The sequence below is a fragment of the Salmo salar genome, chromosome ssa05, assembly GCF_905237065.1.
Source record: "Salmo salar chromosome ssa05, Ssal_v3.1, whole genome shotgun sequence".
In the NCBI taxonomy this organism is placed as follows: Eukaryota; Metazoa; Chordata; class Actinopteri; order Salmoniformes; family Salmonidae; genus Salmo; species Salmo salar.
This window is the reverse complement of record NC_059446.1, coordinates 77,987,655-78,000,965: the sequence shown is the minus strand read 5'-3', so window position 1 is coordinate 78,000,965 and position 13,311 is coordinate 77,987,655. Positions and strand designations below refer to the sequence as shown.

General features: G+C 48.6%; 1 protein-coding gene across 3 annotated transcripts in view; it reads right to left on the bottom strand.

Annotated features, from left to right (window-relative positions):
- Positions 1-1,996: 1,996 nt before the first annotated feature.
- LOC106606016 (band 4.1-like protein 4B) overlaps positions 1,997-13,311 on the bottom strand; it is a 27,389-nt gene continuing 16,074 nt past the window's right edge. For all 3 annotated transcript variants that reach the window (XM_045719006.1, XM_045719007.1, XM_045719008.1), the window contains 16 exons: positions 12,950-13,037; positions 12,766-12,854; positions 12,612-12,681; positions 12,208-12,377; positions 11,251-11,363; positions 11,051-11,081; positions 9,343-9,376; positions 9,093-9,187; positions 7,175-7,329; positions 5,592-5,707; positions 5,398-5,508; positions 3,334-3,386; positions 3,083-3,241; positions 2,761-2,896; positions 2,493-2,620; positions 1,997-2,404 (listed from right to left, as the gene is read on the bottom strand). In XM_045719006.1, coding sequence (XP_045574962.1) covers positions 2,341-2,404; positions 2,493-2,620; positions 2,761-2,896; positions 3,083-3,241; positions 3,334-3,386; positions 5,398-5,508; positions 5,592-5,707; positions 7,175-7,329; positions 9,093-9,187; positions 9,343-9,376; positions 11,051-11,081; positions 11,251-11,363; positions 12,208-12,377; positions 12,612-12,681; positions 12,766-12,854; positions 12,950-13,037 — 1,612 coding nt within the window. In that variant the 3' untranslated portion in view covers positions 1,997-2,340. The remainder of the gene's footprint in view (positions 2,405-2,492; positions 2,621-2,760; positions 2,897-3,082; positions 3,242-3,333; positions 3,387-5,397; positions 5,509-5,591; positions 5,708-7,174; positions 7,330-9,092; positions 9,188-9,342; positions 9,377-11,050; positions 11,082-11,250; positions 11,364-12,207; positions 12,378-12,611; positions 12,682-12,765; positions 12,855-12,949; positions 13,038-13,311) is intronic.

The following is a 13,311-nucleotide window of genomic DNA, read 5'->3' as shown; positions in this document are numbered from 1 at the left end:
TGTTGTTGCAGGGTGTGTAGTGTGGGAGCATGTTGTTGCAGGGTGTGTAGTGTGGGAGCATGTTGTTACAGGGTGTGTAGTGTGGGAGCATGTTGTTACAGGGTGTGTAGTGTGGGAGCATGTTGTTACAGGGTGTGTAGTGTGGGAGCATGTTGTTGCAGGGTGTGTAGTGTGGGAGCATGTTGTTGCAGGGTGTGTAGTGTGGGAGCATGTTGTTGCAGGGTGTGTAGTGTGGGAGCATGTTGTTACAGGGTGTGTAGTGTGGGATAATGTTGTTACAGGGTGTGTAGTGTGGGATAATGTTATTACAGGGTGTGTAGTGTGGGATAATGTTATTACAGGGTGTGTAGTGTGGGAGCATGTTATTACAGGGTGTGTAGTGTGGGAGCGTGTTGTTACAGGGTGTGTAATGTGGGAGCGTGTTGTTACAGGGTGTGTAGTGCGGGAGCGTGTTGTTACAGGGTGTGTAGTGCGGGAGAATGTTATTACAGGGTGTGTAGTGCGGGAGAATGTTATTACAGGGTGTGTAGTGCAGGAGCGTGTTTTTACAGGGTGTGTAGTGCAGGAGCGTGTTATTACATGGTGTGTAGTGCAGGAGCGTGTTATTACATGGTGTGTAGTGCAGGAGCGTGTTGTTACAGGGTGTGTAGTGTGGGAGCATGTTATTACAGGGTGTGTAGTGCAGGAGCGTGTTGTTACAGGGTGTGTAGTGTGGGAGCATGTTATTACAGGGTGTGTAGTGTGGGAGCGTGTTATTACAGGGTGTGTAGTGTGGGAGCATGTTATTACAGGGTGTGTAGTGTGGGAGCGTGTTGTTACAGGGTGTGTAGTGTGGGAGAATGTTATTACAGGGTGTGTAGTGTGGGAGCATGTTATTACAGGGTGTGTAGTGTGGGAGCGTGTTGTTACAGGGTGTGTAGTGTGGGAGCATGTTATTACAGGGTGTGTAGTGTGGGAGCGTGTTGTTACAGGGTGTGTAGTGTGGGAGCGTGTTGTTACAGGGTGTGTAGTGTGGGAGCAAATTATTACAGGGTGTGTAGTGTGGGAGCGTGTTGTTACAGGGTGTGTAGTGTGGGAGAATGTTATTACAGGGTGTGTAGTGTGGGAGCATGTTATTACAGGGTGTGTAGTGTGGGAGCGTGTTGTTACAGGGTGTGTAGTGTGGGAGAATGTTATTACAGGGTGTGTAGTGTGGGAGCATGTTATTACAGGGTGTGCAGTGTGGGAGCATGTTGTTACAGGGTGTGTAGTGTGGGAGCATGTTATTACAGGGTGTGTAATGTGGGAGCGTGTTGTTACAGGGTGTGTAGTGCGGGAGCGTGTTGTTACAGGGTGTGTAGTGCGGGAGAATGTTATTACAGGGTGTGTAGTGCGGGAGAATGTTATTACAGGGTGTGTAGTGCAGGAGCGTGTTTTTACAGGGTGTGTAGTGCAGGAGCGTGTTATTACATGGTGTGTAGTGCAGGAGCGTGTTATTACATGGTGTGTAGTGCAGGAGCGTGTTGTTACAGGGTGTGTAGTGTGGGAGCATGTTATTACAGGGTGTGTAGTGCAGGAGCGTGTTGTTACAGGGTGTGTAGTGTGGGAGCATGTTACAGGGTGTGTAGTGTGGGAGCGTGTTATTACAGGGTGTGTAGTGTGGGAGAATGTTATTACAGGGTGTGTAGTGTGGGAGCATGTTATTACAGGGTGTGTAGTGTGGGAGCGTGTTGTTACAGGGTGTGTAGTGTGGGAGCATGTTATTACAGGGTGTGTAGTGTGGGAGCGTGTTGTTACAGGGTGTGTAGTGTGGGAGCAAATTATTACAGGGTGTGTAGTGTGGGAGCGTGTTGTTACAGGGTGTGTAGTGTGGGAGAATGTTATTACAGGGTGTGTAGTGTGGGAGCATGTTATTACAGGGTGTGCAGTGTGGGAGCGTGTTGTTACAGGGTGTGTAGTGTGGGAGAATGTTATTACAGGGTGTGTAGTGTGGGAGCATGTTATTACAGGGTGTGCAGTGTGGGAGCATGTTGTTACAGGGTGTGTAGTGTGGGAGCATGTTATTACAGGGTGTGTAGTGTGGGAGCATGTTGTTGCAGGGTGTGTAGTGTGGGAGCGTGTTGTTACAGGGTGTGTAGTGTGGGAGCATGTTGTTACAGGGTGTGTAGTGTGGGTAGACATAAAACATGTTCCTTTTAAAATAACACTTAAGCAAAGTCTTCTGTATGCAAATCTAGAAAGGTTGACTGCATTATGTACAGTAAATGCTGAGTGCTGAGTGCAGCCAGTGGACATGGGACTCCTGAAGGTCGTCTCAGACCAGGTCCATAAGGCATCCATGATGTCACAGGGGTCACGGACTCAGAGCTCCGTCATCAGGAGAGCCCTGAGAATCTTCTCTCTGTCCAACCTCATCTCCTCCCCGCTAAACACACACACACAGATCATCATGAGGAATGTTACATGACTGGGATTTGTGTGTTAAGTGTGTCTGTAACCTGAGTGTGTGTTACCTGTTGGTGTGAGAGGCGAGGCAGGGTACCAGGGGAGGGATGGACGTGTGGTAGTAGGAAGTGGAGAGGTGGGGAGAGGGAGAATGCTCACAGCATGGACTCCTCAGCTCCAGTGTCGGCATGTCCATCTGCAACACACACAAAACTGTTCAGTTCACAATCTACTATTATCCTGGTATTTGCTTAGAAATGACCAGGCTCTGATCCAAATGGACAAATGCTCTGCTATGAAAAGAGTGTGTTGCTGAGTGCTCTGGGGTGTGATGACCTGTGTGTTAGTTTCCTGAGGGTATATGGAGGGTTGTGTCTGGTTGTCCAGTGAGTTGTTAGATCCACACTTCCCAGTGCTCCGGGAAGAGATCGCTGCAAGGGCCTCTGGGAGATTATCCTCATCCTCATGGTTACTGAGGACCAATTACAGGACAGTGTTCAGCCACAGCATTCTAAATGTGTCACATGAGTAGTGAATAAGTGACATCATAGGTTTTTGTGTAGAGTGGCTAGGTTATGACAGTATGTTGAGTACAGGACACAGCTATGAGCATCGTATGGAATCCTAGAGCAGGTTGTGAATACCCTGCCATACTTACAAGCTGAACTGCCTGACCAGTCTTTTCCTGCGGTTGGTGTTAGGGTTAGACTTGGCGGGTCTGTCTGTGGTTGAGTTGTGGTCGGGGCGGAGGGACGTTTTCTCTGTGGTCAGACTGGAAGTGGCAGAGTCTCGAGAGTCCTGACTGGAGCTCTGATACCTGAGACACACATAGCATTATCATCCACCATCAAAACACACACACACACACACACACACTGGGAAGAGTAATGTATCACTGCTACTACTGGCCTGTCGTTGATCTCCTGACTACAGGTCTTCCCTCTGGGCGTCAGCGGAGCATCCTTCATCAAGAGAGGAAGAAGAGGAGAGGACAGGAGGATGACAGAAGAAGGAGAAGAGGAGGATAGGAGAAGAGAGGACAGGAGGATGACAGGAGAAGAGAAGGATAGGAGAAGAGGAGAGGACAGGAGGATGACAGGAGAAGAGAAGGATAGGAGAAGAGGAGAGGACAGGAGGATGACAGGAGAAGAGAAGGATAGGAGAAGAGGAGAGGACAGGAGGATGACAGGAGAAGAGGATAGGAGAAGAGGAGAGGACAGGAGAAGAGAAGGATAGGAGAAGGGGAGAGGACAGGAGGATGACAGAGAAGAGGACAGGAGGATGACAGAGAAGAAGAGGACAGGAGGATGACAGAGAAGAAGAGGACAGGAGGATGACAGAGAGAAGAGGACAGGAGGATGACAGAGAAGAGGACAGGAGGATGACAGAGAAGAAGAGGACAGGAGGATGACAGAGAAGAAGAGGACAGGAGGATGACAGAGAAGAGGACAGGAGGATGACAGAGAAGAGGACAGGAGGATGACAGAGAAGAAGAGGACAGGAGGATGACAGAGAAGAAGAGGACAGGAGGATGACAGAGAAGAAGAGGACAGGAGGATGACAGAGAAGAAGAGGACAGGAGGATGACAGAGAAGAAGAGGACAGGAGGATGACAGAGAAGAAGAGGACAGGAGGATGACAGAGAAGAGGACAGGAGGATGACAGAGAAGAAGAGGACAGGAGGATGACAGAGAAGAAGAGGACAGGAGGATGACAGAGAAGAAGAGGACAGGAGGATGACAGAGAAGAAGAGGACAGGAGGATGACAGAGAAGAAGAGAAGAGAAGGATAGGAGAAGGGGAGAGGACAGGAGGATGACAGGAGAAGAGGATGACAGGAGAAGAGAAGGATAGGAGAAGAGAAGGATAGGAGAAGAGGAGAGGACAGGAGGATAACAGGAGAAGAGAAGGATAGGAGAAGGGGAGAGGACAGGAGGATGACAGGAGAAGAGAAGGATAGGAGAAGGGGAGAGGACAGGAGGATGACAGGAGAAGAGAAGGATAGGAGAAGAGGAGAGGACAGGAGGATGACAGGAGAAGAGAAGGATAGGAGAAGGGGAGAGGACAGGAGGATGACAGGAGAAGAGAAGGATAGGAGAAGAGGAGAGGACAGGAGGATGACAGGAGAAGAGGATGACAGGAGAAGAGAAGGATAGGAGAAGAGGAGAGGACAGGAGGATGACAGGAGAAGAGAAGGATAGGAGAAGAGGAGAGGACAGGAGGATGACAGGAGAAGAGGAGAGGACAAGAGGGATGTTAGCTTTTACACGGCTACTGCAAACACACACTCAATAGGGTCAGAACTCACTCTATAGACAGCCTCCATCACTAGGGGTCAGTACTCACTATAGACAGCCTCCATCACTAGGGGTCAGAACTCATTCTACAGACAGCCTCCATCACTAGGGGTCAGTACTCACTCTATAGACAGCCTCCATCACTAGGGGTCAGTACTCACTCTATAGACAGCCTCCATCACTAGGGGTCAGAACTCACTCTATAGACAGCCTCCGTCACTGTGTCAGAACTCACTCTATAGGCAGCCTCCGTCACTAGGGGTCAGTACTCACTCTATAGACAGCCTCCATCACTAGGGGTCAGTACTCACTCTATAGACAGCCTCCGTCACTGTGTCAGAACTCACTCTATAGACAGCCTCCATCACTAGGGGTCAGTACTCACTATAGACAGCCTCCATCACTAGGGGTCAGAACTCACTCTATAGACAGCCTCCATCACCAGGGGTCAGTACTCACTCTATAGACAGCCTCCGTCACTGTGTCAGAACTCACTCTATAGACAGCCTCCATCACTAGGGGTCAGTACTCACTATAGACAGCCTCCATCACTAGGGGTCAGAACTCACTCTATAGACAGCCTCATACGGGGTCAGTACTCACTCTATAGACAGCCTCCGTCACTGTGTCAGAACTCACTCTATAGACAGCCTCCATCACCAGGGGTCAGTACTCACTCTAAAGACAGCCTCCATCTGAGCTTTGAAGATGTTACACTTGAGATGGTCTGGAGGGCTGTGGGGAGAGGAGGGCTGGAGAGACTTCTCAGACAACTGCTTCTCCTCTGCCTGAGAGATGAGAGAGAGAGGCGGAGTCCAAATGTGTATTAAAATAACAGCTAAAATATGTCTGACCTGGTGTGTAACTGTACCTTGTTGTCCATGTTGACATGCAGTGAAGGCCAGGGAGAGGTGTTGCTGTCTGTCTCCAGGGGGTTGAGCAGACAGAGCTCCAGCTCATCTACAGGACAGGGAGGGGCTCTGTGTTCTAAACACATACACAGAGTTAACATATAACCTGGCTGCCGTGGCGTCAGTAACCTGGCTGCCGTGGCGTCTGTAACCTGGCTGCCGTGGCGTCAGTAACCTGGCTGCCGTGGCGTCAGTAACCTGGCTGCCGTGGCGTCAGTAACCTGGCTGCCGTGGCGTCAGTAACCTGGCTGCCGTGGCGTCAGTAACCTGGCTGCCGTGGCGTCAGTAACCTGGCTGCCGTGGCGTCAGTAACCTGGCTGCCGTGGCGTCTGTAACCTGGCTGCCGTGGCGTCAGTAACCTGGCTGCCGTGGCGTCAGTAACCTGGCTGCCGTGGCGTCAGTAACCTGGCTGCCGTGGCGTCAGTAACCTGGCTGCCGTGGCGTCTGTAACCTGGCTGCCGTGGCGTCTGTAACCTGGCTGCCGTGGCGTCTGTAACCTGGCTGCCGTGGCGTCTGTAACCTGGCTGCCGTGGCGTCAGTAACCTGGCTGCCGTGGCGTCTGTAACCTGGCTGCCGTGGCGTCTGTAACCTGGCTGCCGTGGCGTCTGTAACCTGGCTGCCGTGGCGTCTGTAACCTGGCTGCCGTGGCGTCTGTAACCTGGCTGCCGTGGCGTCAGTAACCTGGCTGCCGTGGCGTCTGTAACCTGGCTGCCGTGGCGTCTGTAACCTGGCTGCCGTGGCGCTGTAGACCCTGGCTGCCGTGGCGTCTGTAACCTGGCTGCCGTGGCGTCTGTAACCTGGCTGCCGTGGCGTCTGTAACCTGGCTGCCGTGGCGTGTATACCCTGGCTGCCGTGGCGTGTGTAACCTGGCTGCCGTGGCGTCTGTAACCCTGGCTGCCGTGGCGTCTGTAACCCTGGCTGCCGTGGCGGTGTACCCTGGCTGCCGTGGCGTCTGTAACCCTGGCTGCCGTGGCGTGTATACCCTGGCTGCCGTGGCGTGTATACCCTGGCTGCCGTGGCGTCTGTAACCTGGCTGCCGTGGCGTGTACCCTGGCTGCCGTGGCGTGTATACCCTGGCTGCCGTGGCGTGTATACCCTGGCTGCCGTGGCGTGTATACCCTGGCTGCCGTGGCGTGTATACCCTGGCTGCCGTGGCGTGTATACCCTGGCTGCCGTGGCGTGTATACCCTGGCTGCCGTGGCGTGTATACCCTGGCTGCCGTGGCGTCGTATACCCTGGCTGCCGTGGTGTGTATACCCTGGCTGCCGTGGCGTGTATACCCTGGCTGCCGTGGCGTGTATACCCTGGCTGCCGTGGCGTGTATACCCTGGCTGCCGTGGCGTGTATACCCTGGCTGCCGTGGCGTGTATACCCTGGCTGCCATGGTGTGTATACCCTGGCTGCCATGGTGTGTATACCCTGGCTGCCGTGGTGTGTATACCCTGGCTGCCGTGGCGTGTATACCCTGGCTGCCGTGGCTTGTATACCCTGGCTGCCGTGGTGTGTGTACCCTGGCTGCCGTGGTGTGTATGTGTATACTCACGGTTCTTGCTGTGTGTGTGACAGTAAGTCTCCTGGCTGTTGTCGTAGTGTGTGTGTCTGCGGTGGCGATGGTGTATGCTTCCAGAGTACGGCGCCTCGTTCTCCTCAACACTGAACTGCTGCTCCCCTCCCAGGACAGGACCACTCAGAGGGAAACTGGGGACAGCACATCACCCTCAATCAAACACACAGTCCAGAAACACTGAACCAGACCAGCACCCTGTTCCACCTTCATTACCACACAGTAACACCAGTTTTTAAAACCTCTCTTTGGTACACAGGCTGCTGAGGGGAGGACCGCTCATGGAAACCACGTTTGATAACATTCTATGAGCCCGTCTTCCTCAATTAAGGTACAACCAGCCACCTGTGCTTTGGTAGTCTGTGTGTGTGTGTGTGTGTGTGTGTATGGCACATCATTTTAACAGTCATTCAGTGTGTGTGTGTGTGTACACGTGTACATTATTCAACTTCAGTGAAGGAGTTTAAGCAGTGTGTTTATTCAACAAGGCTGTAGCAACCAATCTAAGGCTGGTTGTGATAAGAGGCAACAGGAAGGAATGTTGAGGATGTAAACACAATCAGCATGAACACAGGTAAACAAGGTCATCAGAGCCTTTCTATTGATCTATGTGGGTTGATTAAGCTGAGCCAGAACCCCTCACACACAACATTCATGTCTCTGAAGAATAAAGGCAGATCTGCAGCGGTAGACTCAAGACTTCCATAACATGACATCCTATTGTAATGTATATATTGTAATGTATATATCGCTGATAAGGATTTAACAAGAACATGTTCCTTCATCGTTTAGCTGAGATCGCCGAAGTCGCTATATTCCCCTACAGATGTAATGTAGAACCATGTGATCCCTAGTTACAGCAGTTTATGGTGACAGACTACTTCACACACTCAAATGATTGGCATCTTACATTCAAACAGTGAATCCTGATCTAGGATAACTTTTCAAAACATGAAGTTATTTGGCTTGCTCTAAAAGGATTTGGCTAAAAGCAATTCTACCCGCTAACTGGGCAGAACAATAATGTCGCGGTATGATTGTTTTGTAAAGCATAAACGGAATTTCCATCTTATCAAGTTACATTTGAGGACTTGGTAGCATTCAGCCACTAAATTATTAACAACAATTACATGAACTACCAAGGTACTGAACATCAAACCTCATGGTCCAATCCACTAGGAGAGAGATCTCTCTATGTTCTCTGTGTTTAAAGTCTCTCTGTCTGTCTCCACAGCATGGTGGTGGTGGTGATCTGATGGAGAAGACACATGGTAGACAAGGCTGGTGTGTAATGATGGTGATGATGAGGAGGAGGATGGCGAGGTATTTTGGTCCATGAGTCCACAACCAGTGTTTCTCTGTCCCCCAGTCTCTCTCCGTCTTCTGTATTCCAGTTGTCTACTATGCATGTGCGTATGTGTTAGAGTTTAGATTTAGAGGTGGGTTTAGGACAGGGTCCTGGGTCAGAGCTGTAGAGGTCAGGGTGGAGGGGTCAGAGTGCAGTCATGACCTTGTCTCTGTACACCACACTGATGGATCCTGGGAAAGATCCGCTGGTCCTCTCTGGTACTGACCGATGACTGGGCTCTTGACTCACTGCTACTGCGGCAGGCGCTCTGGACATGGGAAATGACACACACACGGTACGCACACACGGTAAGCACACACACACACACACACACACACACACACACAGCCTGTCTAAATGATGCAACACATGAATGATGTAACAGTGATATGAAGTGAAAGAGACATTCAAAAAGAAAGTGGAGATACCTGGCAGAGAGAAAGAGCACCTCTGAAATGAGAGAGAACTCTGGGGGCTGGGGGGGACTCACTATACACCATTAAGACGTCAACTGCCTTACCTGTGTGTGTGTGTGTGTGTCTGTCTCACCTGTGCGGGGATGTGTGTCCTGAGTGTTGTAGGTAGATGGGGGGAGTGAGGGCTGGGTGCCAAGGCTCATGGGCTATAGGGATGTTACGCTGGTACTGAACAGAGACAGATGGAGAAAAACACAGAAAATAATATTCAGTTGAATATAGCAGATGCATTGCCATGGTAATCAGTCACAAAGGTATCCACTGACGTTTTCCTTTTTAACCTTCATATCCAAGAGGAACCATTGTGTGTGTGTGTGTCTTACCGGGTGTAGACTAGGTTCGGGGCTGGTGTGGGAGCTGAAACAGAACAACATAACTGCTCAATAAGGTAACATTTACATACAGATCATTAACCGAAACATATCTTCAATTTACATACATTGTTATAAAATGTACATCTTGCTCTTTAACATGAATAGAAGCGTAACATACAACTCCTCCTGAAAGTACTCACACCCCTGGACTTTCTCCACTTTGTTGTGTTACAGCCTGAATTAGAAAATGGATTAAATATAGATTTGTTTTGCTCACCGGCCTACATAAACACCTCACAATGTCCAAGTGGAATTATGCTTTCAGAAATGTTTACAAATTAATTACAAATCAAAAGCTGAAATGTCTTGAGTCAAGAAGTATTCAACCCCTTAGTTATGGCAAGCCTAAATAAATTCAGAAGTAAAAATGTGCTTAACATGTAAAATAACTTGCATATTTCACTGTGTGAAATAATATTTTTTTTAATGACTACCTCATCTCTGCAGATAATTGTAAGGTCCCTCAGTCGAGCAGTGAATTTCAAACACAGATTAAACTACAAAGACCAGGGAGGTTTTACGCCACCTCACAAAGAAGGACACCTATTGGTAAAAAAATAAAGCAGACATTGAATATCCCTTTGAGCATGGTGAAGTTAATAATTACACTTTGGATGGTGTATCAATACACCCAGTCACTACACAGATACAGGCGTCCTTCCTAACTCAGCTGCCAGAGAGGAAGGACACTGCTCAGGGATTTAACCATGAGGCCAAACAGTTAAAGAGTTTAATGGCTGTGATAGGAGAGAACTGAGGATGGAACAACATTGTAGTTACTACACAATACTAACCTAATTGACGACGTGAAAAGAAGGATGCCTGTACAGAACACAAATATTCCTCCTGTTTGCAACAAGGCACTAAAGGAATACTGCAATGTGGCAAAGCAATTCACTTTTTATTCTGATTACAAAGTGTTATGTTTGGGGCAAATCAAATATGCAACACATCACCAAATACCACTCTGTATTTTCAAGGATAGTGGTGGCTGCATCATGTTATGGGTATGCTTGTAATTGTTAAGGACTGGGGAGTTTTTCAGGAAAACAATGGAATGGAGCTAAGCACAGAAAAATCCTAAAGGAAAACCTGGTTCAGTCTGCTTTCCAGCAGACACTGGGAGATGAATTCACCTTTCAGCAGGACAATGACCTAAAACACAAGAACAAATCTATACTGGAGTTGCTTACCAAGACAGTGAATGTTATAGTTTTTACTTAAATCTGCGGCAAGGCTTGAAAATGAAAATGGTTGTCTAGCAATGATCAACAACCAATTTGACAGAGCTTGAAGAATTTAGAAAAAAAATTAAAATAAATAAAATAGGCAAATGTTGCACAATCCAGGTGTGGAAACCTCAGAGATTTACCCAGAAAGACTCAGCTGTAATCGCTGCCAAAGGTGATTCTAACATGTATTGACTCAGGTGGTTGAATACTTATCTAATCAAGATACATTAGTGTCTAATTTTTACAAATGTTAGAATTTTTCTTCCACTTTGACATTAGTATATTTTGTGTAGATCATTGACAGAAAGTTACAATTAAATCAATTTGAATCCCACTTTGTAATAAAATGTGGAAAAGGTCAAGGGGTGTGCATCCTTTCTAAAGGCTCTGTAATGCTTGGTTGTCCTGTGCTCTCAGGGACCCACCTGATATGTGGTGGTTTGGCTGGAGAGAGGGCTGTGGAGAGAGAGAAAGCCAGGTTAATCAGGTCAGTGAATCAAGCACAGGAGAATTGACATGGGAAACTGCCTGTATGGGTGTTTTACTGTATGGGGGAACTGGGAGCTGTAGGGATGTAGAGCTGTAGGGTAGAGGCGATAGTGTGTACTGGGGAGAATATACCAACCCTTGCCACCCAGTGAGTGAGTGCGGGAGGGGTATCTCTTGCTGGGTCGCCTCTCAAACGTACTGGCCCTCCTCAGCCTCCCTCCGTGGGTAGCCTGGTACTCAGTCTTTCCACTAGAAGGAGAGAGAGAACACTTTAAAGGGATACTTCAGGATTTTGGCAGCGTGTCAGATTAACTCGTTGATACCATTTGTATGTCCCTGCTGGGAGCTGTAGGGATGTAGAGCTGTAGATTATAGGCTATAGTGTGTACTTGGGAGAATATTCCAACCCAGTTTAAAGGAAGTTGCTAACTAGCGTTAGCGTAATTACTAACTAGCATTAGCACAATGACTGGAAGTCTATGGTAACTGCTAGCATGCTAGTAGATATCATAGAGTTCCAGTCACGCGCTAATGCCAGTTAGCATTGGCTCGTGAAACTGCTGATAACTTCCTTAATACTGGATGCAGATACATACAAATTATATCGTTGAGTCAATCTGACTCTGGGGAAGTAGATAAAGGGCTTCATTGCTAAAACCCCCAAGTTTCCCTTTAACGACGATGAACAGTAGCTGTGATCTCTGTATTTGGCATGTCAGGATGTACAGAACATTTACATGACTCAACATACTGCGTCCCTGTATGGTGGTGATAGATGCATGGAAGTGTGTATATCTGAAGAGGTCATTTCAGTTTGACATGTAAACAAACGGCATTTCCCTGTAACCATAGCTTCCATCATGTAACCATAGAGACAGAACTTGCATCTCGGATGGCGCACTAGTCCTCTTTTAGTGCACTACTTTTGACCAGAACTCTACCTAGTCTCAGAGTGCATCCAACATGGCACTCTATTCACTATATAGTGCACCCTAGAACTCTGGTCAAAAGTGGTGCACTATATAGGGAATAGGGTGCCATTTTGGGCACAACCTCTGTTGTAGAGTTGAGTGTCGGTGCGAGCCCCACCCACCTGAACCTGAAGCGTGATCCAAGGCGTGTGAAGTCACTGCTGGAGGCCTTCCCAGTAGTGGGCTGGCGCAGCCGGAAGAAGGCGTGGCTCTCCACAGCACATTTCCACAAGTGTTTACACGTCTTCGAACTGTCCAACTGGAACACAAAGGTGTGCTCCTGCTCCCGCCCCTAAACACACAACAGCCAATCACAATCAAACACCACTGACAAAAGCAGTCCAAATATTTCAATGTCAATGAAATGGTCCATGTTGTGAAGTCAAAAGGTGAAATAGGGGGCGATCACGTACAAGTGTGTAGCCTGTAAATGTGTGGTGGTGTGAAATGGAAATGGTTTTCTTTGCATATATCAGACACCCTCGGAGAGTGGGGTCATGGCCACGGGTATTTGTGTATTGCTCACCTGATCATCGTCCTCCGTCACCACTAGGGTGAGTCGACTCTTTTTGAAATCCAGGCGGGTGATCTTGGGCCTGGAACACACACACAGTTGACATTGCAGACTACGCAGCTGTTTTCAAGAATATATCATTGTGTTTTGGAGTGTTCATGTTTACCAGAAGAAGAGGCCTATCTTGGTGGAACCCTCAAACACCAGGATGCCAGTGGGAGTGAGACCCAGAGCGTACTCCGCTCCGTCCCTTCCCTGAGGACAACACACAGTCACACACGCTCAGCGCTACTCTACAACACAACTCTCTTCAAAAACATCACACTGACAACAGCAGCACACGCACCAACCTTGACAAAGTGCATGTCCACTCCGTACAGCTCCAGCCATTTACACTTGTTAAGGAAGCTGGTCTCTGCCTGGGATGGATCCTTACCCCTGGGGAAACAAAACCACATGCTCAGTCTCTCTCTAACACACATACCCTGCCCTCTGGGTGGAATGTCCTCCAGATTTCTTGCAGTAATCCAGTTCAGATGTACACAACAGATTAGGGCCTAGGGGTTTATCTGGCCAATAGAGAGAGAGCGAAACTCAGTAGGGTTTCTCGCTTTCACTGGTGTCATGTCAGCTCAGTGAGCCCCAGTGTGTGTGTGTAATCTGTGTGTGTAATCTAATCTGAGATTGGAGCGATCATACACTAGCAGGGTTA